The sequence below is a fragment of the Cervus canadensis genome, chromosome 30, assembly GCF_019320065.1.
Source record: "Cervus canadensis isolate Bull #8, Minnesota chromosome 30, ASM1932006v1, whole genome shotgun sequence".
Classification (NCBI taxonomy): domain Eukaryota; kingdom Metazoa; phylum Chordata; class Mammalia; order Artiodactyla; family Cervidae; genus Cervus; species Cervus canadensis.
The window spans coordinates 35,607,272-35,630,779 of NC_057415.1; the positions used below are offsets into that span (position 1 = coordinate 35,607,272).

General features: G+C 56.1%; 1 protein-coding gene across 2 annotated transcripts in view; it reads right to left on the reverse strand.

Annotated features, from left to right (window-relative positions):
* Positions 1-219: 219 nt before the first annotated feature.
* The window catches only part of WHRN (whirlin), an 89,008-nt gene continuing 65,719 nt past the window's right edge, over positions 220-23,508 (reverse strand). Inside the window, exons 5-13 of one of the 2 annotated variants that reach the window (XM_043453049.1) lie at positions 23,343-23,379; positions 22,007-22,219; positions 20,786-20,995; positions 17,256-17,288; positions 5,805-5,876; positions 3,985-4,522; positions 1,974-2,155; positions 1,345-1,467; positions 226-1,097 (exon numbers count right to left, since the gene is read on the reverse strand). In XM_043453049.1, coding sequence (XP_043308984.1) covers positions 915-1,097; positions 1,345-1,467; positions 1,974-2,155; positions 3,985-4,522; positions 5,805-5,876; positions 17,256-17,288; positions 20,786-20,995; positions 22,007-22,219; positions 23,343-23,379 — 1,591 coding nt within the window. In that variant the 3' untranslated portion in view covers positions 226-914. Of the gene's footprint in view, positions 1,098-1,344; positions 1,468-1,973; positions 2,156-3,984; positions 4,523-5,804; positions 5,877-17,255; positions 17,289-20,785; positions 20,996-22,006; positions 22,220-23,342; positions 23,380-23,508 lie in introns of both variants that reach the window. The other variant, XM_043453052.1, reaches the window with a different exon arrangement.

Sequence of the window (23,508 nt, forward strand, 5' to 3'; positions counted from 1 at the left end):
TGCATTTTGATCTACAGATGTTATCTATAACCTTCAGGGAAGGTGTTCCAAGACGTGGGTGTCACTCCAGTGCCCCTGCAACACCCTTTGTGTGACCCAAGTGGAGCCATGGGAGGCCAGGGAAGATGTGATGTCCTGGGTGCCTCCGTCTGTCCTACCCACCCCTCTCTCCACATCAAGCCCAGCCATACAGACAGGCCACATAGCACGCTGGATCCTAATCCTGTTCAGATCTCTTTATTGAAAAATTAAAGTCATAAGCTCTGTATATAAATACGTTGACGTCTCTGGTCACCTGCAAGGCCTCTGGGATAGGCTGGGGGGTGCTGTGGGAAGCTGGGGTCTTGCGATCCCCAGCGGTGTGGGATGGAAATAAATAATAAATATCATGGGGGGTGAGGAGCTAGGAGGAACATGGGTGTGAATGGGGGTGCTCGATGCTTATTTGTGGCACTGAAGGTCCCGCAAGATGCCCCCCAGGTTGGGGGCCGTGTCCACGGATTCTGTGACTTCATTCTAGACAAAGACTCCGGCATCTGGGGATAGGCCAAGTCCTAGCTGGCCAGGGAGCACTCAGCTCAAGAGTTACAGGCCCTGGGAGGCTTCAGGTGAAGACACAGGTGCTCCGCCCTTCCCCTTTCGTTCTCCCCTATCCTGAGGTTTCACGCTTGTATTGAGCGCCTACTGTATACCAGGCATTGCCTCAGACCCTGACTTGACCTTCTGTTTGCCTCGCCCAGCTCTCTTCTCCCGGTTCTGGTCCAATGGGCCAGTGCAGAGTGGAGGGGGGGGATGTCTTCCTGTTTCCCTGGCCATGCAGCTCCAGCCCCCGAAAGGAGCTCAATAGTGCCAGCAGGGAGGAGGGACCAGGGCCGGGGGCTGGGCAGCGGTGGGAGGCCCTCGGGCCTCGGCCCCTAGAGCAGCACGTTGAACTCGGTGACCAGAAAGTCGATGTAGTCTCGCTCCTTGGTCTTGAAGGCCTCCGCGATGATGCGCGCGGCCTCCCGGTGCTCCTTGCCCCGAAGCGTCAGCCCGTTCACTTCCAGGATCACGTGCCCCACCTTGAGCTGCCCGCAGTTGTGGGCTGAGCCGCCTCGCTGCAGGAGTGAGACGCAGGGCATGGGCACCGGGGACACCCCAGGGCCGGCCTTGACTGCCCACCACTGCCACCCGGGGAGCCACGATCTGTGTGTCCACGGCCCTGATGAGGAAAACCGAGGCTCGGGGAGAGCCAAGGTGCTATGAGCCTGGGGCTGCCTGTGGGCATGGCAGACCCCTGGAGATGCTGAGAGAGGGACCCTCAGGGGTAGGGAGCGATGATCAAGCAGATCCCTGGGGGTGTACCTGAATCGTGACGATCCTAGGCAGGGGCTGGCGGGTGTTGGCACCACCCTCGATGGCGATGCCCAGGGTGGCCGCACTTTTCTTCACGCGGATGAGGGTGGACGTGGGCTCCAAGAGCCCGGGCTGCGGGTATGAGGAAAGAAATTAGTGGCAGGCCTTCTTGGTGGGTGGGCCTGGCCCGGGGGCTGGCCTGGCCACGACAGGCCCTTGGGTCAGCAGGGTGCAGACTCCAGCCCTTTGCGGGGAGCCTGCCGTGTGTTAGCGCTGAGCACTTGGTGCTCCCAGCTTGTCTAATTCTGAGGCTGGGGAGGTTAAGCAGCTGTCCCAAGGCTGCTGGAGGTGGCATCAGGACTTGAATCCGGCCTGAATGCCTTATACGCTGGAAGGGAGCTCAATGACCCATGAGAACAACCTTCAGCACCTGGCATGTCTGTCTCAGTGGCAAAGGGACGGCCTTCAGACTCTGAACACGGAGGTCTCTCCGGACACCCGCATCCGCCCAGTGACGGGGGAGCTCAGTACCTCCCTGTGGTCACTTGTCAAGCTGAACCCTGGTCAGGACTTCCTGTTGTTCACCCCCAGCCAGACTTCCCCCCGCCTGCCTTCTGCACACCCCCCATCTCACTTACAGGTTTGGTGGCCCCCTCGGGGGTCCTCTCATTCCGAGGCGTCTCCTTGCTACTCCTGCTCTTGGTGGACGCAGTCTGTCTGCCTCGGCCTGGGGCGCTGGCCTCTGCCTCGCCGGCGTCCACGCCGCTGTCCTCGCTCAGCGTCTGCCCGCTGTCTGAGAGCTGGGAGAGCGTGGAGGCGGCTGGGGGTGGGAACAGGAGAAGAGGGGGTGTGTAGAGCTGGGGTCAGTAAGGGCTTCCTGCAGGAGCTGAGGGGCAGGCTAGAAGGCTGGGTGGGGGAGTCCCTGGGCAGAGACTCCCTGCCACCCGCCACCTGCTTAGACCTGCCCTTCCAACTGGGTCTGGCCCCAAGACTGCCACTTCTAGGATGTCTGCCTTGACAGCCTCTGGCAAGATGGTATTTAAAAAACAGGTCAAGAGGCAAATCCAGCCCACAGATATGGGTTTGTTTGTTTGTTTTAACTCTTAGTGTTGTCAATATTTAATGATGGACCAACACATTCAAATTAGATTTCACATAAAAATGGAATTCTAAGCTTCTTGGGAAAAGAAAGGAAGGTCTGAAGAAAAAAAAAAAAAGGAAGGTCTGCCATGTCTGGTCTGTGCCCTTGCTGACTCCACCTGGCCTGAACTAAGGGGTGAGCACATGCCCTCTGGTGCAACAGTCAAACCCAAGCCACTCCACTAGGTATGTAACAGCTTGGCCCCTGAGTTTGAGACACTCTGGAGTCTGGCAGGTGGGGTCTGAATCCCCTCTGACCAGCTGTGCAATCCTGGGTGAGCTACACAGCCTCTCTGAACCCCCATGTTCTGGCTCCAACCCAGGGGCAACGATGCCTATCCCATGGACTATCATAAATACTAACAAACACGACGTATGGGGTGAACAGGCTTATGCTAGCCTGCCTGGCTCCACAAGTACTGTGTCTCAGCCTCTTTCGTCTGTAAAATGGGGGTGATAACAGTGCCGGCATCACAGAGCTGTTGAGAGAACTGGGTGAGTTACTGACACAGGGAAGTTCCCAAGAGCAGTGTTCTTGGCTCACGGAGAGTGCTAGACACCCGTCAGCTTTATTATCATGTGCGTCCGGCCCAGAGCCGTCTCTCTGACAGCTCGGGTTTCCCTCACCACATCCTGCCTTAGCAGCCTTTCCTCAGGGAGCTACTGAATGCGGGGACCCCGCCTTCTGCATCCCAGCCCATCCCCTACTTGCAGACCACAGGCGCCAGTAAACTTCCCACCCACCCTCCTTGGCCACGGCGGTCCGACGTGTCACCTTAGCCACGAGATGGCAGCAGAATCCCACAAAACGAACCCACCTCACGACCAGGAGGGAGGGGACGCAGGCCTCGCGGTGGGCTCAGCTTACAGGGTGGTAACCAGCTCTGCCTTCCCGCCACCTCCCTGGTTGGACAGCCTCTGAAAACCTCAGGGCTACAGCCCCGGGCTGGCCTCCCAGGTGTCTGGAAGGTGGACCCTGCGCTCTGACCCTGCAGCCCCAAGTCAGGAGACCTCCAGGGGTCCAGAGGTGGCAATTTCAATGTCCACTTGTCCCTAGGCATCAGCTCTGGGGGACAGAGATCACAAAAGCCACCCCTGCCCTGAACAGGCTCAGTCTTCTTGGGGAGACTGGTAGGTGGGTGCAGGGTGACCAGCTCTGGGGGTCCTAGAGGAGAAATCCCACCCTCACAGCCAGCTGGCAGAACTGCTGCTGTTACCTCCGGCCCCCAGGGGACGGCCCAGCAGCCCGTCCACAGTCAGCCAGCCAGCGACAGCTGGGACTCACATCCCAGCCTCTGCCTCCAAAGCCCCTCGGGGCGGGCTCGGGAGCCCGTTCCCCAGCTCCCCTGACCCTCAGTGGGGAAGGACTGGGTTCAAAGGCCTCCCACTGGGTGAGTACCTGGTCCCACCTGAGCTGTGTCAATGGGCAGATCAATCCCCCAGTGGGGCACCCCTAAGGGGATGCAGCAGCCCCCCGGAGCCCAGCCCAGCGGGGCCTGCGGTACTCACTGCGTGTCTGGGGCAGCGCCCTCACTTCATTCACGTCCGGCTCGCTGTCCGGGCGGTGCACCTCCACCAGGACAAAATGCTGGTTCGTGCCCGCCTGGTCCGGGCGGCCGGAGGGGCAGGGTGGGGGAAGGCCACCGCCGGCCAGCGTGGCCTCTGCGGGGGAGCTTTTCAGGTGCGGGGGTGACTGGACCCGCGGGAAGGGGCCGATGGGGTGCTGGTTGACCAGGGCCAGGTGGGTGTCCAGCGGCCTCTTGGAGCCCGGGTTGGCCGGGGAGATGGAGGCATAGAGGGGGGAGGAGGGTGAGTCCTGTGCTGCGGGGGCCTCCGGCACAGGAGCAGTGCCTGCTGGCGGACTGCAGTTCCGCGGAGCCGAGAAGACGATGCCCGAGTGGGAAGATGCGGAGGAAGGCGGCTGGAGGTCCTCTCTGCCCGGCTTCCTCGGCTGGATGAGGAGGTGGTCGTGGCCTTGGGTGAGAGGGGGCGGGGGAGGCGGTGGCTTGTAGCTAGGCAGCCCCTTGGAGGTGAACTTGACATCATCCTGCCAGAAGACCCAACAGGAGTAGAAGGAGTCAGAGCCCATTGCGGCCGTTAGAGGCGAGACCCGTGAGCCCTGGTGCACCGGGCCCCGGCTGGAATTCCGTCCTTGCTCTATCAGCTCCTGGCCACGCTGCTCTGAATAATGCAACACCCGAGTGGAAAACTTCTCCTAGCATCTGAGCAGCTGATAAGCATCAGGATCCCGGCGGGTGTCTCTGGGGATGGCATCGTTACCTTCGGGAACTGAACTTCTTGGCGTCAGCCAGGGCTTGTCACGGGGAACGGGACTTAATTAGAGGTGGGATGCAGAGATGAAAACAGAAAAGCTTTTCTGTTTTCTTTGGCTTTTCTCTTTAGGGGATTATCATGGCTCCTGGAGCCTGGAGGTGTGACAGGCTCCTGGAGCCTGGGGGTGTGACAGGAGGTGTGACAGGACTGATGGGAGAGGATGGGTAGAAGGTGGACAGAGGTAGGCCAGGGTGCTGGGTGGTCCCGGGCAGGGCACAGCACTTCTCTGAGTGCACCTCGGGGCCATGGAGGAAACGACCTACTCAGCAGAGCCGTGGGGAGGTGAGGAGTAGCGCGTGTGTTGCACTAGCAAGGGGCCTGAGATCCAGCAGGTGCTTGGTGAGCAGCAGATTGTGTCGTCACTGTGCCCCCTCCCTATGCCAGCATGCAACATTGGCATGGCTCTGATGGCCAGGCAGGCACTGTCCCCAACGCTTTACTTAGATTAACTGATTTGCCCCTTGTCACAGGCTTATGGGGTGGTACACTATTATTACACCCCATTTTACAGATGGGAAAACCGAGGCACAGAGAAGTTGAGAAACTTGCCCAAAGTCACACAGTCAGCGGCACAGGGTGGGATTTGGACCCGGGCAGTCTGGCTTCAGAGCCCAGGCCATTTGAAAGCCACGTGGGTCGGATCACAAAGCGAGACTGCCCGGACTGCTGCTGAGTGCGCATGGGCGTGAGGTCACGTTTCTCCCCCTCTCCCAGCGCAGTCATCGGGCCTCCTGGAGGAGCTCTCGTCACACACTTCATGCTTCAGTCCTTGCTATGATAACGTTCAGATAACGTATCAAAAGGAACACCAACTCAGCAAACAGTCAAGCAGCCTGACCGCCCTGCCTCAAAGCCCTGGATCTAGCTGAGAGCTCTTCGCTGAGGGCCTCAGTCCCCTCCTGGTGGTCTCACCAGGGAGCCAGCCCCCAGGGGCCTCAGGCAGACCCAGAAGGGGCAAAACACAATCAAAGGGTCTTTCCAGAGAGGTGTCTCACCAGAGAAACGTCTGAGAGGGTGTTCACATTGCCCTGGACGGCCTCCCCGGTCTCCTCCAGGTCCAGAGTGTTCTAGAGCAGAGAAGGAAGCCTCGTGAGCAAACACACATTGAGAGGGGAAGACCACTTTGCTCTCTAGGACACAGAACTCTGCCGGCCCTAAGACAGCTTTGTGGGGCTTCCATGTTTCCTCATGTGCCCCACTCCGTGGGAACTTACATGGTAAAACGAATGTTGATTTTCCTGCCATGCATTTTGAAATCAATTTCAAGGAGTTCAATTTCTTGGAGACTTTCCAGGCCTCCCCGGAACTACGTGGAAAGGTTGCGCGGTGGGCTCTGGCCTTGACCAGCAACCCCTGAAGCTCGGCCCATGCTCAACAGGCTCGGCTCCTCAACCCGAGGGTTCTGTCTCCATGATTCCTGACAGAACCCCCAGGGAGGTGTGAAAATGGCAAATGAGGGGCGGATGGGGAAGATCTCTAGCTCTCTTTTTTTAATTAGTTACCGTTCATTCTGGCTGCACGGGGTCTTAGCTGTCGCTTGCGGGATCTTTCATTGTTGTGCCCAGACTTCTTTCTAGTTGCTCCCTGGCAGGCATGTGACATTTTAGTTTCCTGAACAGGGATTGAACCTGTGTCGCCTACACCAGAAGGCAGATTCTTAACCACTGGACCACCAGGGAAGTCCCTCTCTCTCTTTTTTAATTTTAAGAGTTTTAATGATATATCCTAGGGGACGGGGAAAGGGTTATGGTTTCAGTGGCGCTTGTTTTGCAAAGATGCTCATTTCTTCCTTCTTTTCCTAACTTACCAGATGCCTAAAGCTTCCTCAAGTGATACTGAGCTGCCGTGAGGCCATGGCTAGATACCCCACACCAGGAGGTTGAGCAGAGCTCTTCTTTAAACTCCTGAGGGGGCTCCTGAGGGCTCTGCAGTCACTTCTATCCACCCCACAGGGCCCAGGATGGCAACAGGCTTCCCTGACCACCACCCAGCTCAAGTCTCAAGTTCAGGGATTAATACTGAGCAGTCTCAGTGCTCCTGACTGAGGGCCTGGGGACTCAGAGGAAGTAACACACCTCCCCTGCCTTCAGTAGCTCAGAGACAGTGTGCACACTCAGCGGCTCAGTCGTGTACAACTCTTTGTGACCCCCGGGACTGTAACTCGCCAGGCTCCTCTGCCCGTGGAATTTTCCAGGCAAGAAGACTGGAGTGGGTTGCTGTGTCCTACTCCAGGGGATCTTCCCAATTCAGGGATCAAACTCGAGTCTCTTGTATCTCCCGCATTGGCAGGCAGATTCTTTACCGTTGCCCCACCTGGGAAGCCCTAGAGACAGTGGGGTCGACACAAATAAGCCAGGAGGAGGCTGCACGGGGTGAGGAAGCACAGTTATATAATGCAGCTAAGGAAGAGTCATCCAGGAAGTCTTCCTGGAGGAGGGAGCACGGGTTAAAGCTGGGCAAAGGAAAGAATGATGGGTGTTTCAGAGGGAGGGGTGTGCATAAAGCTGGGAGGATAGAGGATGCTTGAGAATCTTCAGCAGTTCTACAGCAGTCAAGAGCTGCTTAGACCTAAGCCTGGGGACAGTGGGTTGCCATGGAGATGTAGTCAGGTCTGCCTTCTAAGAGGATCCCCTTTGCTCACTTCCCTTCGAGTCACACTGGAGCTGTGCCGGCATGTCAGGGCTTTTATACTGGCTCTTCCTTCTGTCTGGAACATTCTTCCCCAGAACTATCCACAAAGTGAGCCCTGTCTGTTCACCTCCTTCAAGACCTTACTCAAATATCACCTCCTCAAAAAGATCTACTCTGACAACCCCACCTAAAACCACAACCTTCACCCCTGCCCTGCTTTATTTTTCTCCTTTGCACAGATCACTGTTCCTACCCAGCAGCCAGGATGTAATCTTGAAGTCAGATGATGTCTCACGCCAGCTCATAACCCTCCAGGCTCTTTCCATCTTAAGTGGAGGAAATTCCAAACTCTGCATTCACTGGGCACAATGAATTCTGGGCCCTTTCTTGCTGCTCTTGCTGCAGGATGGGACGGTTCCTGCCTCAGGGCCTTTGCACTCACTGCTCTGCCTGCGTATAGCACTCCTGGCTCATTTCCTCATTTTAGACTTTGGTGAGGCTTTCTTTGACCAGACCTGTTACAAACAGCACCCCCTCCACCCCCGACACCTCTGTGTAACCCTTGACCCTGCTTCATTTTTCTGTGTAAGATTTATCACCACCTGGTGGGGTACTACTAATTTGCTCATTGTGACTCTTCCTACTAGGATAACTCCTCAAAGGCAGGACTTGTGACCACCTGGGCCCTACTGTATCTGCAGTATTCAGGACAGTGACTGCTTGGTAAATATTTACTGAGCAAATTAATTAATCCATGAATGAATCGATGGGTGAATGAATTAATCAATAACTCTTGCTGTCATGGGGAGGAGGCCTGAGTAGACAGAGAATTGAGCCAGGCTGCTACACGTCACTGAGAGCAGTGATGATGGTTTGAATGAAGGTGAAGGCATGATGAGAGTGAAGGTGTGGGGGGATGGGAGGAGCCCCCTGACTCCATACCCCCAGAGCAGAGGCTGCCAGGTCACTCCGTACCAATCCCCGTCTCAAATAAGCCTCCTGAAGCCTTGAGTATTCTGGGCAGGCACCATGGGAACCCACCAGCCAACAAGATGCTCTGTCCTCCCAGCCATGAGCCTTTCTCACCAGGGCGCCTCATCTGGTCTTGTGACGCCTCTGGGGCAGTGTCAGGCCAGGTCAACTGCTTTTTACCAGCAAAGCTGAGGCTTGTGCAAACATCCTGACATCTCCTGCGCTCCCCACCCTGATCTCTCACACACCGCTCCACAGGAAGATGTTCCTGACGGCCTTGGTGATACGAGGACGGGGGGACCCTTGGGGAGAGGAAGGCGGCTCCTTCCCACCTTGATCAGAGGCGCCAGTTCTGGTTTCTCTGAGATCACTCCCAACTCTGCCACTCAACCCACTGGACTGCTCTGTGCCTCAGTTTCCTCATCTGTAAAATGGGGAAATAGCAGTCCCTCCCTCAAGGAGCTGATGCATTAACACCCGAAAAATACTCAAACAGAGCCCGGCACAGTATGTGAAGGGAGGCAACTGTCACACCGGGAACCTGGGATCTTATAAATCTGCCCCGGGAACTGAATGGCTGTCCAACATGCCCTGGCCTAGGTGAACACGTCGATGGAAAGAAACAGTGGTCCTCCGATACACCCCCTCCCCCCAGACTGTCGTGTGTCCAGTGCTCCCAGGAGTCAATCGCCTGGGCAACAACAAGCTGTCTAGGGTGAAGGTGAATGGCAAGGCAGGTTACACGCAATGACTTCCCAAGACAGGGCAGTCACTGCCCTGGCCTCAGCAGGAGGCCCCAAGGAGGTCAGAGACACTGCCCAGGTCTCTGACAGGGCAGAGGGGCCTCCGTTACCTGAAATGTAGCTAGCTACTGCCACCTGCCCCCAAAACTCAGCCTGCAGACACCCTGGGGGCTTAGATGACAGTCCACAGTTGGACCAAAGATATGGGATTCTGTCCTGTTCTGGTATCAGGAGCTTTGAACATGCATTTAGTTGATCAACCAAGCATTTAACAGGCAGCCTTGACTTATGAGGAAAGTTCATGGGGATAAAAGATGAGCAGGTCACCGTGTTCCCAACACCTACCAGAGGGCCATGCACACAGGAGCTGTCCACAAACTCTTGTCTGGAATCACTGATGGAAGCTGGTGTTGTGATAGGGCCAAAGGGAGGGGGCAAGGAAAGACCCAGAGTCTCATAACACAAGCACATCTTTGCCCAGCACCACAGGAGGGTGTGACTTCCTCTTACAAAGGGCATGGGAGGACTCCAAACTGTGGAGGGCCTTGCTGCATGCTAGACCCCTGCTGGGCATTTTATTTACATGGTCTCACTGATTATCCTTATGATCCTCTAAGGTAGGCACTCTGATTGTCCTGGCTCACAACTTTTACACTTAAGCTCAGAGACAGCAGTGACTTATCCAAGGCAACAGGACTATTCTACAGCAGATTAGGTTTCTAACCCACATTGGGGTGACCCCAGAGCCCATGCAACCTTACCAGGACCCCAGAATTGGATGCTATAGGAACCAAGGGCCTCCAGGAGGAGGACCCTCTCTGAAACAAGAGAGAACACAGCCATGGCTGGCCGCTGACCTCAGTCACTCCCTGCTATTAATGGCATCCTGGAGCCAAACGGAAGGCAGGGATGGATGGGTGGGAGGGTGAGTGTGGAGTAGGGACAGACGTCCAGCCTGGGAGAAAGGCCTGAAGTGGAGCAAATGGCAGACGGCTTGGAGCCCAGCCCTGCCAGACTCCATCTGCCGAATCCAGACGCTCAGGAGCTCCGAGTCCCCGAGCCATGTTCCTTGTGCGTCTGAAATAGCTGCAGACAGCAGGCTAAGAACTCGGGGGATGCGTCAGCAGCAACGCTTCCGGGACAGGCTTCGAGAAGAGGATCAAGGTCAGAGCTCACGTAGGAGCCGGAGCGTCTTGTCCTCCTTCCCATCCCCCTCTCAGCCCCAGCTGCTGGCGGGGGCGGGAGGGGGGGGCTCCTCCTGCACCCACAGAGGCCAGAGACTAGCTGAGGGTTTAGATCTGGCAGTTCAATTAATCCTGCCAGGTGGGACCCTTTTTCATCAGTTCTACAGCTGAGGTGACTGAGGCTCAGAGATGGAAGGCCACTTGCCCAAGGCCACACAGCAAGGACAGAGCAGAAAGCTGAACCCTATTCAAGGTCTGAGTCTGTCATCCAGATGACTTCCCACAAGAGCCAGGATGCCCTCAGGACCTGCGGCAGTGGCTCCCTCATCCCCTTCCTCCTAAAATTTGTGGTGGTTCAGGAAATCCTGTCCCTTTCAGAGAGAACTCTTTTATCTTTCTTTTTTGGTCTGAGTTGGCCCAATCAGGGTTCTAGATATCCCAGGGTCTGGTTTGGGGGTACTGTGGGGCGAAAATGGAATGAAATCATAAGGGGCCATCACCCGAGCTGGCCTCTGCCAGATGGACTCATGGTTCTGGAAACGGAGACCCAAAAGGCCTTGGGTGGCCCCGGCACCACCCCAGCAGAAGGAGGCTCTCTGCCCCCCGCCCCCCCGCCCTTCTTTCTCCCCTCCCCCCTCAGCCCATTTTCCGGGCTACCCCCCTCTCATTACAAGGGGAGGGCTCTTACATAAAGGTGCTATTTTCAGCTCTTTGTTCTTCTGGCTTCTTTACTCTGAAGTCTGGACAACAGGCTCCCCCACACCTCTGCCCCCCAAGCCCTGCCAAATGCACCGGAGGCCCAAGGCAGAGAGTACCCTCCTCTCTCTGTCTCCAGAAAACTGAGGCAGGGAGTCACAGAGGCTTCTGGAAGGTCGCAGCGGGGGGCTGCTGAGCGGAAGAGGGCCGTGGGAGAGAGACTAGAGAAGGGGAAGTGAGCATCGGAGGGGACAAGAGAAGGGAGGAGACCGGGAAGAAAAAACCAAGAAGAGGAAGACAAGGGGAGGAAGAGGAGGAAAAGCCAGAGGCGGTGGCCCGGCCGGAGCTGGAGAAGAGGAGCTTGTCAGCCCAGCCACGGTGTGGGCAGTGGGGGGGCAGGAGAGTCCTGGCGTTCTTGGGGGGCGGGGGGGGGCTGCTGCCCAGAGTGACGGGGACAGGTCTGGGGATCCAAAAGGATCGAGGGGTGGACGCCGGGGCACTGGCCGTGCTGGTGGAGACTGATCAATCGAGCAGCCCCCAGCCTCTCAGAGCACAGGCTTGGGTGGAAGTCTGGATGCCGGACGGGAGGGCAGAAGGCAGGACAGGCAGAGGAACGATCCCCGCACTCACAGAGGGCTGGGAGCCCGCGCTCACCGACCAGGCTGAGGCCGTGGAACCGGCACGGGGTCTTTGAGCAGCGGGCCCACTCCTGCTACCGTGTTCAGCCACCGAAGCACAGAAGCAGAAGGGCCCCAGGGCAGCCAGTGCACAAAGTCTGCTGAGAAGAGGAGGTCCCTCATCCCTGCAGAGCCCATGCTTCCTTCTCCCCCTTTCCACCTCCCTCCCAGCGCTCTTAGGAAAAGGACGTCATCCAGCGGACAGAGGGCGTGAGCCAGAATCTCCAGGTCAGGGCCAGAAGAGTGCTCAGGACAGGCATTGGAAAGCAGGGCTTCAGGAAGGAGTCAGAGGCCGGCGAACTTGGCTGGGGGAAAACCCTGCATCCTTTATTTTCATTAACCTCTAACTGAAATGTAGCATCTCCTTCCATTATGAGTGGAGGCAACACAGCCTTGTGGAATCAGCAACGCCCGGACACTGTCACAGCTCTTTCGTATCACATTGCAGATGCCGCAAAGTCCCATTTATGCTCATCACGGCCTCATAATGAGAGCTGTTACCGACCTGCCATCAGACCTTGTTATGGGGCGTGCTAAGAAAAAAGCACACCTTTCAATATTTCTTCCCATCTTTGAAAACAGCATTTTATGATGTTTCCTTTGTCATTCTACATGTATTCTTTTTAAACATTTAAAACTGTTACTCTGAGAAAGGTCCCCAGGGCTTTGCCAGCCTGCCAGAGGGGTCCATGGCACAGAAAAGGTGAACCACCACCCACCAGTCCTAAATCAGTGTTTAGTCTAGCACTCCTAGGTGGTAGCTGGGAAAACAATCAGCTCCGAGGGGAGCAGGGACTGGCCATGTTTCAGCAGGCTCTGACCTCCATGGACTTGGTTCTATTTTCTGGAAGCAGCTCCCAGCACCCCTAGTCCCCACACACAGGGGAGGATGCTCCTCAATGCACCGGCTTGGAGGAGGGGTCCTTATTTCAGACACAGCTGAGGCAAAGCTGCACCCACTCTGAGGGTTACTAACACCCTCTGGTGAATCCATGGTTCTGGGGAGGTAAGGGGCATTGCTGAGGCCTCTCAGAAGGGAATGGGATGTTCTACTCAAGGGAAAAGACTAATTCCAGCCTCACCGTGTCCCTGTCTGTGCCCGGGGCAGCTTCCTTGGATAGGGGCTACAGACAGCGTACCTGTGTGAATGAAAACATTGCTGCCATAGCAGTAAACAGAGGATGCTGCGGCCATCAAGCCATCACATTAGAGCTGTGAGCCCTGAGGGAACTCAGCATGAGAAAATACAGGATACTGGCCCCAGATAGCTGAGGTGCATATCAAAGGAATGATTTCAGTGAGCCCAGACTCTTGCATCTTCTCATGTACAGAAAAGCATCAAATTCCTTGAAATACCTGGTTTTCTTTAACGAACAGTAATCTCTTGAGGGTCTGACTACCTGATTTTTGTTGCAAAAACTCCTATATATCCTGGCTTCTCTAGCCCTTGCCTCTTTGGAGCAGCCACTTGAGTTTTCTGAGATGCTATGACCTCAGTTCTGTCCACCAAATAAAACACAACTCTCAACTTCTAGGCTGTGAATATTTTTAAAGTTGATATCATACAAATAAGGAGCAACAGAGTGACTGGGCTCCATCGATGGGCTCCCTCCTGCTCCCCCACTAGGGTGGGGCCTGCCCAGCAGAGGAGCTAACCCAACCAGGCTGGGCCAGAGGCCGATGCAGTAGGTGGGATGTCAGCCTCTCACCACTTGCTCCCTCTTTCTGGGAAGAGGTGCTTTGACAGTCAGGGGTCTCTGCAGCAGGAGGCACCCGAAACAGGCCGGAGCTTGCCCATCCTCCTCTGGCCCCGGATGAGCAGGAAGGCATGGAGGCCAAGGGGAAGAGGCTGGCGCTACCGAGTGCTGACAGCCACACCCACACCCCCTTCTGGCCTGATTGCAGGGAAGACGGCAATGGCCTTAAGAGGCAGCAACCCCACCCCAAGCATCTTTTGACAAGACTGGAGAGCCCCTTTCTAGACACATGAGGGGCCTGGAAGGCAAATCCAGGAGGAAAAGGGCTCTGGTTAAGGCCCTCAGCAGGGCAAGTTCCACTGCACCCCGACCTCAATGACATCTACCCGGTGGGCACAACGTTGGCCTTGGCCTCTCAACCCCTTTTCCTCTGCAGTCCTCTGCAGTGCCCTTTGCCAGCCTTAATTTCCTTCCTTCTTTTCTTTCGCTGATCTGGGTCTTAGTTGAGGCATGTGGGATCTTGACTTGCAGTATGCAAACTCTTAGTTGCAGCAATGCGGCATCTAGTTCCCTGACCAGGAGTCAAACCCACGACTGCTGCATTGGGAGCTTGAAGTCTTAGCCCCTGGACCACTAGGGAAGTCCCTGCTGGCCTTTAGAGTATCAACAGAACCGACTCCCAAGTATTCCATACCAGTAAGCTCACCCTGGATCTCACTTGATCTCCACAGCAACCCACAGATGGCTGTTCTTATTAGCCCATTGTACAGATGCAGAAACTGAGGCTTCAAAAGCTTAAGTCACTTGCCCAAGGTGACACGGCTACCAGTTGGGAGAGTCAACCCTGGCTTGTGAGATTCCAGAGCCTATGCATTTAAACCCCTCTGCCTCAGGCCTGCCTGCACCAGATGAGGAATTCAAGAAATGTCAGGCAGCCCTTCTTTTACAAAGCTCTCCTGGCCGACATCTTTATGGGAGGGTGATGATTCTGTCTGGAGGCGGCAGAAAACTCCCAGGGCTGACTCTCTATTAGACAAATGGAAACTAAACACAATTTGTTGAAGCAGGAGGCTGCATCTGATTTCCTCTGATCGATTGTGTCTGGTTTGAGGGAAAACGGCTGCAGAATGAGCCATGTTGAACCTGGGATGGATAACCCGTGCAGCACGACCCAGGGACTCTGGGCTACATGGGAACTGGCTCCAACCGGGGCATCCGTTTGGGGCATCTGGGCCACAAGCGCCAGCGGCCTGCCACCCTGCCCGTCTGAGCACCAGAGCAGAGGACAGTTTCCTATGACGGAGGAGGTAACTGTTCAGCAGGCTGGAAAGGGAGATGATCCTGAGTCACCAGGGAATGAGGTTTCATTCCAGTTTCTGCTTCACATTTCCTTGGCCTCCACCTTGTCCCAGGCCCTGGGCTGGCACTTGGGGCACAGACAGGAGAAAGCTGAGGTCCCTGCCGGTGGACCCCACCAGCTCTCTTTGTGTGCCGAAGAAAACACTCAGGAAGAGTTTAAAGCAACAGGGTGGGCATTTTAATGGAGACGTGAAAAACACGTGTGCTCCCCGGGGGAAAGAATTTTTGTACGTGAGTAAGAAATGTTTTGAGTTGATGTCCATCTAGATTGTGGGGGTTGTTTCTCAGCATTTCTGCAGCAAAAGCTCACTCATACATGGTGGTGTTGTGGACTTAGGGCCAGGCACTTAGCAGGGAATAAGTGAGGATCATTTCGACCCCTTAGGAAGAGGTTCCTTAGGAGGAATGATGCAACCCTTGTTCAGAAACAGAAAAGTAGTGGGAACACAGGGCGGCCATTCCCTGCCGTGCTTCCCCTGGAATATTTTCTAGAATCTCTCGACAGAGAGGACTCTCAGGGTTGGAGGAGGCTTGGGAGCCTGCCTGGGTTATACAGATGGGAAGACAGGCCGGTGGTGGGTGAGGGGCTTTCCCGAGGGCGCCGGCATGGTGCATGGTAGGGACAGGGCAGAGGAAGGGGTGTGGGCTCCTGACTTCCAGGATGGGTCTAGTGCCCTGCATTCCCACACAGAGGGGCTTCCAGGTGTCTGTCCTGTGGCTCCGCATGCAGGCAGCGTGGGGCGTCTAGCCTGAGACCTGCTCTGTGTGTGTGGAGGGAGGGGGTTCCCAAGAGACACTGAGGCCAGGGTTGACCAGGCAGCAGGAAGAGCTGACCCCTGCAGAGCCTGTTATCATGTGTCTTAGCAGCTCGGGCTGCACAACCTCCCCAGAAGCTGCCTGGGAATGAACCTGTTTTTGGTTCAAACCCACACTCGTCCACTCTCAACCACCAGCGGCATCCAGATACAACTAAGGCAGACCAATCAGATCGTGTTGGCCCCTGTTCCGACTTGCCAACAGCTCCCATCTCACTCAGACACAAGCTCCAAGTCCGCAGCACTAACCCGCCACTGCCCTTCCCCTCACTGCTCCAGCCTCGCGGCTTCCCGGACTTTGCTCAGACACTCCAGGCACCACCTCAAAGCCTTTGCACCTGCTGTTCCCTCTACTGGAAATGCTCTTTCCCCAGCTGCGGGCTGGACCAGCTTCCTTACCTCTTCCAGGTCCTACTTGGGTGTCACTTCCTGACCATGGCCCTTTCCTGTTTCCTATTTTCTCCTTAGCACTTTTCACCACTTAACATACTGTGTACTTCAGTTCTTTATCTGGTTTAGTCTATCACTCCTGCTCTATCTAAATCCCGTAATGGAAAGGATTTCTCTGTTGATCACCAGTGTCTTCCCAGCACCTGAAACTGTACACAGCGTGTAGCAATCACTCAATCGAAATTTGCTAACAGAACAAAAGGAAGATAAGGAGCAAGAGAGTAGAAATAGATAGATGGATGGATAGATTGATAGATAGATGATGCTTAACAAGGATCTGGTTGAGCTCCTTCAGGGAAGAGTCACAACCAGAGTGCAGTGTTAACAGCACCAGCTCGGAGGTAAGCAGGCTGGGTTGGAATCCAGACTCCACCATCCGCTAGCTGAGCAATCTCGAGCAAGTCACGTCTCCCCGAGCCTCAGTTTTCTTCTCTGTAAAATGGAAATCATGGTAGTACTCGCCACATCTAGTTACCGAGAGGATCAAAGAAGATACACTTGGAAAGCATTATCACCGTGCCACGGAGACTCTTGACATATGCCTACTACCAATATTATTAAGAAAGGCCCAAATTACTAATATGGACCAGGCTCTATGCAGAGCATTAGGGAATCAATGGTGACTCCAGACACAATTGTGCCCTCAAGCACCCCATGGTCAAGGGGGGTAACTGACCAGGCTGGTACATATTATTAAATTATAATGACACAGGAGCCATAATAGCAGGAAGCCCAGGGGGCTGAAGGGTCCAGAGACTCAAAGTCACCCTCCTTGAGAAGATCAGGGAAGTCTGCTTGGAAGAGGAGGCATGTGAGCTAAGGGCTGAAGCACACACAAGAGACAGCCACGCCGTATGAAGTGGAAAGAACATTCCAGACAGACAGACTGTGTGGCACAGGCAAAGGCCAAGAGGTCTCTTGACAGTTCCACAGCAGAGAACGGTCACCCTCATCTTATAAAACTGAGCTCAGAGAGGCAAAACCATTTCCTGAGGTCACACAGCAAGGAACTGGCAGAGCTGGGGTTTGAACTGAGGGCATTCTCACTGCAGAGCCTGGAAAGCCTGATGGACCGGCAAACAGGAGAGACAGCACCAAGAAGAACCTGGTCTCCCCGCGGGGCTGGGTGTAGGCGCACAGGGGTGAGGGGAAGGGTCACGGCCCCCTGCTTCCACCCCAGCTAAAGGAGTCCCACAGCCCCACTCGGCGAGAAGGACGGTACCTCCATCAGGTCTATGAGCCACAGCAGTCGCTCCTGGGGAGGAAGGGTGGGCAAAAGGCAAAAAGAAAAATACATCAAATAAACATAAGGGATGGAGCGGGCACAGCAAACCCCCTTCCCAAACACACACACACACACACACACACACAAAGGCAAAACAAACAAAAATCCCCCGAGCTCCTTTTCTCTTCACGGGGACTGCTTTGGGCAGGAATAAAGGAGGGATGAGGAAGACCCCACAGGGACAGTCAGCATGGCTTCATTCTAACTGCTTCCTAGAAGGAAACCAAGAAAGGATACTGTCCTTGAGAAGGGCTGTCAGGAAATGGTCATGCCCCCTGGGGGCAACCCTGGGAGTCTCCAGCAGTTGAAGCTAGGATCGTTATTCCCACTTGGCAGATGGGAAAACTGAGGCCAAGCAAAGGGAAGTGACTTGCCCAGGGTCACATCTGCAGCTGAAAGGCAGAGCCTGGAGGAGTATCTTGTTTGGAAGCCTCCATCAGGGAAGACCTGGATTCCAGGGAAGCCCAGGCCCTGTGTTAGCAGAGAACCTCAGCGCCTATGAACAGGCGCCCAGGGCCGTGCGTGTGGAAGGTGCCCAGCGCGGGCTGACATTTGGAGGGGCAGTGGCAGAACGTCAGCCCTGTGCTTTCCAGAAGACCTCAAGTGCCTGCCAGGCCCCGGATACAGGGTGGTTACCCCAGCCAGGCTGGGAAACCTGGGGAAGAACAGAGGCTTCCTCTGCCTTCGGGGTGTGGGCAGCGAGTCTGGGAGGTTACTCGTCCTTTACCCTTCCGACAAGCTGGGGAAAGGAGCATTGCTGCCCCAGTGCAGGGAGGGAGCGCCAGGCGCTGCGGAGGGGGTGCCCTTCCACACCGCCTCTCCTGCCTCACGTCGCTCTTAGCACCCACCTCCCAGAGCTCGCCCTGACCTTGGTCAGTCCTGACCTGACGCACCTGTGCTTCCAGGGGGTCTCAGACTCATCAGTCAGTTCAGTCGCTCAGTCGTGTCCGACTCTTTGCGACCCCATGGACTGCGGCACGCCAGGCCTCCCTGTCCATCACGGACTCCCGGAGTCTACTCAGACTCATAGTTATTCACATTTCAGAAGCTGGGAGGCCCTTTCCATCTGTCCTACAAACTCCCTGCTCAAATCATCCTGTAGCCTTTCTGAGCTGTGCCTTTCCCAGGGCGTTCCAATCCGGAGGGCCGGGTCCACTGCCACAGCGGGGCCTCAGATGGCCGGGGACAGTGCCTTCCCGGTACAGGAGAGACCCAGGCGCTGAGCTGGGGCTGGAACCCTTGCCCTGAGTCCTTCCTGGGGTTACACCTCCAAGTCCTGCAGCCTGGCCTGCCCTTGGGGCCTCGGGCTGCTATGGCCAGAGTCACCAAGGACCTCAGGTCATTCTACCCACGGGGAAACCAAAGCCCAGAGAAGCCGGGCTTAAACCTAAACTAAACCTTAAACCTAAACCTAAACTCCTTACCTCCCAGGCTAGAGGTACCTCCCATCCCACCCACTGGATCGCTCATCCCCGATTCTACAGGGATCATTCCAGAATTACAGTATGCAACCCCGCAAGTTTTAGAGCGGTGTTTTGTGGCTCCTGAAGCCCCACGTGGACATACTTAAGCCAATCTCAGTGGAGCTGGACACAGAGAGAAATGAACCTTCGGGCCAGGGCTCCGCAGCCTGAAGCCAGTTCGTCACCCGTGTGTGCCACATCAGAGCCAAACACGCAGCCCCAGGTGGGGGACAGACCTCCTGGATGAGGTCTGCAGCCTCATCCAGAGCCTGGAGGAATGGGCGACAGCTTCCTAGCCACCCCAGGAAGGATGAGGACTCGGGGGATGAAGGTGACTCGGGATGGTAGGGACAGGAGGTAGAGGAACAAAAGTTTCCCCAGAAGCTCAGATCCCCAGAGCTTAAAAAAAAAAAAAAAGCCACATTGGGAGCTTGAAGGAGTCTTTTGGGCCTAGAAAAGAGAACAACAGTCTCAAAGGCCCCTTGCTGAATCATCTAACTTCGGAGAAAACAGAGCATAACTTTAGTTCCATCCTGATGCTCCAGGCCAGTTGCATCTATCTGGGACTTATCACCCCCTGTCCGGAAACCTACCACCCCCTACACCCGCCCAGAAGACTTATCACCCCCTGCCCAACTACAAGTGTCATCTCAACAAAAGAATACTCAAAATATCCCGCCTGATTGACGTTTCCCTTATCGCTTCCACAAACCTCCCTATAAGTATGAAGCCTCCCTGATCCCTTTCGGCGCTCAGCCTGGTCATTAGGCCGACTGTCGCCCCTCCTTGCCTGAATAAAGGTAACCTACTTCTGTTGAGGTCGTCTTTCCTTTTCTGCCTCGCCGGAACTGTACCTTACAGAGCTGAAGCCCACAAAGCGGGCCTGCTGCTGGGCTGTCCCCTGGTGGCTGAGCACACCTGTGCCCGCTGACCACCTGTGTCTGCAGGTGGACATCATCGCATCCTCTGACCTCCTCCTCCTCCAACAGGACAACCAACACTGTCCAATAGAGATTCCACCCGTGAGAGCTCCCAGTTCAGTGTCTGGGAGTAACAGTGGTTAAAGAATTCATCTTCCTCCTCCCCTTCCACAGGAGAGAGGTGCTGAATGACCAGCCGGCAGGAAAGCAGAGGACGGAGCCGAGCCGGCTCTCCTGACCTCCAGCTCCGCCTTTTCCCACTGCATCAGTCTTAGTAACTGGCTGTGTCCTGCGATGGATAATGAAGCACTTCCTCTGCCCTTTCCTCCCCAAGGCCTCCCAGGGTTCACCTGCCTCCGAGCATCCTGGGGGCAAAGCCCCACCCTGAGGCAGTCCAGATGCCTTTCTGGGGGCTGGTGAGTCTGGGAGAAAGTCAGACTGGGCTCTAGGGCTCCAGAGAATCAGGAGGCGGTGTCTCAGGGAAGATCCCAGTCACCACGACCACTACCATGATGAGATCACCAGCGTGATGTCTCATGGGATCCTCCCACTACTGGTTCTGTTTGTCTCGTTAAGAAAAAGGGTTAGTCGCTCAGTCGTGTCCGACTCTTTTTGACCCCATGGACTGTAGCCCAGCAGGCTACTCTGTCCAGGGAACTCTCCAGGCAAGAATACTGGAGTGGGTTGCCATTCCCTTCTCCAGGGGGTTGAATCTGGGTCTCCTGCATCGAAGGGAGATTCTTTACCATCTGAGCTACCAAGGAAGCCCATTTGTCTCATTACCTGCGTTTTTTGGCCTTTCTTCCCCAGCCCACCCGCTGCAGCCCATCCCACAGCCTGTGAGCCCCTGAGGCAGGTCAATCCGTCTTGTTCCATTGTGTCTGAGAGCCCATGCCTGGCACACAGGAGGCACCCAGCAATCAGGAGGTTTTCACAGGTGAAGAAACCGAGACTCTGAAAGGCAAGGCCCTGAGCTGGCCAGGAGTCGAGTCCCAGCAGAGACTCCCAGGGCTGGATTTGAACCCAGGTGGGTCTTAACTCCCTTGCTGGCTGTGAGGTCAGGCACGGGGCAGGGGCTGCTCACCCTGGCTGAGCTGACGGTGGTGGAGGTGCCGTGGCTGCCTATGGACGAGCCCGTGTCGCTGTAGGAGACCGTGGAGTAGGTGTCCCCGCCTGCAGGACCCGGGGGCTGCCGCGCCTTCATGGACTCGATCTCCCGTCTCAGCACCAGGTGGTCGAAGCGGTCCAGGTCTTGGGGGGAGATGGTGCCTCTCACCTCGGAGAGGAGCGAGAACTGGAGGCCGGGACAAGCCGGGGACTCAGCAGGGAGCTCCACCGGCAGGCGGGACAGCCCTCTGCCGCCCCAAATGCAGGCGTGCGTGCTAAGTCGCTTTAGTCATGTCCGACTCAATGGACTGTGGCCCACCAGGCTCCTCTGTCCATGGGATTCTCCAGGCATGAACACTGGAGTGGGTTGCCACGCCCTCCTCCAAAGGAGCTTCTCAACCCAGGGATCGAACCCACATTTCTTGGGTCTCCTACATTGGCAGGTGGGTTCTTTACCACCAGCACCTCCTGGGAAACCCCTGCTACCCCAAACAACCTTCGTGCAAACTTGGCCACTGCCCTCCCCTCCTTAACCCTCTGTGGCTCCCGACTGTCCTAGGACAAATTCCAAACACCTAGATGCCAGGACCAGCATCACTGACCCCTTCTCCCCGCTCACTTCTTCCCTAACATCTCACCCTTCACATCCGGCTCCAAGTCCCTAAACAGAAAGCCCTTGGCTGTCCCTTCCCCCTCCTTCTCTCCAAACTGACTTCCCTCTGTTAGGTCTTCCCAAAGGTAACCACTCCCAGTGGATTTAATCACTTCTTCCTTGGTGCAGCTTTTGAACCTCAAACAGGCTTTTCCACTAGAGCAGCGTTCTCAAAGAGGGTAGCACGGTTTGGTCACTTGGGGGCTTGTGAAACATGTGGAGTTAGCCAGCCTGGGGTGTGGCCCGGGGAATTGCTTTTTAAGAACTATCCAGACAATTCTAAATGCACACCCAGCATAAAAAGCTGCTACATTGGGACCCCGAGTACAAGGAACGTGGACTATTCCCTTGAGAGTCTGAGGGGTTCGGGGGTAGGGGTGGGGGCTGTCTCGGTCACCAGTCCCTGCCCAGGCTTCAGTTGGGTCTGACTCTTTGTGGGTTCTCAGTAAAGGAGTGGGGTTCAGAGGCAGGCAGGGAAGGATGCAGAACCCCCGGGAGCTGAAGCCAGGCCCCTCCAGCCCCGCCTTGCCCGAGGAGGCGGGTCACCTTGGCATGGGTGTTGAGCAGCTCGAACAGGGCCATGACTAGGGCCTCCACGGACACGCTGCCGCCGCGGTACTCCTCCAGGTAGTAGGCCAGGGTGGCACGCTCCTGCTCGGTCAGCAGGTGCCGCGCCTGCTCCTCCAGCAGCCCCCGCGTCTGGTTCCCCAGGCTGCTCAGGGTCACCTGGGAGCCGGCTGGCCCCTTGTAAAACCCCAGCTGAAAGACAGGGAGACAGAGGCCCCGGGGGTGCGGGTCTGCTCTGGAAGCCGAGCCAGCTACCACCCTGCAGACGGGTGGGGTGGGTCCCTCTGAGGTCTCCGCCCATGGGTAAAGCCGCAGGTGTCCCCGGACGTTCTCAGGGCACTGGGTCTCCTGCAGCTGCAAAGTGCTTTTCTGGCTCACATGGCACTTTCACACATGTTGTCTCATCAGAGCCCCGTGACCATTCAGGGTCAAGCAGTATTATTACGGTTCCCATTTTACTGGTTGGGTTGCCGTCTCTCCTCTCTGAGTACATTGGGGATAATAGTAATGTTATTTCTGAAACGTGGCTCAGACCTGCACACACCCCACACCTCCCAGCATGGCCTCCACCACCATCAACCGTGTCCAAGAGGCCACCCGGTCTCCCTGCTTGTCCCCGCTGCCTCTCCCTGTCGCCTACAGAGCTGCTGAATTGACCTCATGAAAGCATAGATCTCATGTTGCCGCCCTGGTGAAGCCCTTCAGTGGCACCCCATCATTTCAGCTTAGCAGACAAACCTCTTCCACGGCTCACTAAGTCCTGTGGGATCTCACGATCCCACCCACAAGCCACGCGTGGCGCCCGCCCCAGGACCCTGGCACGGGCTGTGCCTTCTGACTGCATCCTCCCCTCCAGCTCCTGCCCAGACTCTGATCTCACTAACCTTCACTTCATGTTCAACTTACAGCCCAGACGCTGAGTTGCCACCTTACAGAGCCTTCACCCTCTCCCTCTGCCCTCCCCGCAGCTAAACATCTGCCATTCTCTCTCCTAAGACCTGGCACCTTTCTTGGAAGGCACCGAACATCTTTGATGATGAGATACGCGTGCAGGTTTGCTTTGCTTTGATGTGTGTCTTCTTTATTGGGTGTAACCGCACCCCCCACCAGGGTGGGGACCTGACTTGTGCTGTTCGTGCCGCTAACTCCGGGGTCCAGGGTGGTGCCTGGAACCTGGCGGCCTGGAACCTTCCCACGTGTGTGGGAAAGAGTCTACGCAGGCAGTCAGCGGGCTGCCCACCCTGCTGGGCCCAGAGCTCCCCAGTCGGGAACCAGTGAAGAAGCCAAAGATACCCGCAGACAGAGAGCAGCCTACCTTGTTGGTCCCTTCTGCTGTGAGATCCCCGGGAAACCTACGAAGAAAGAGAAGCACGTTCAGCCTGATGTCTGAGCAGCTGATGTCAGGCACAGGCCAGGGAATGGCTGCTTTGCAGCGAGAGGAAGGAACTTTTGGGAGAACCACGGGCTGTGCTCACTGGGGC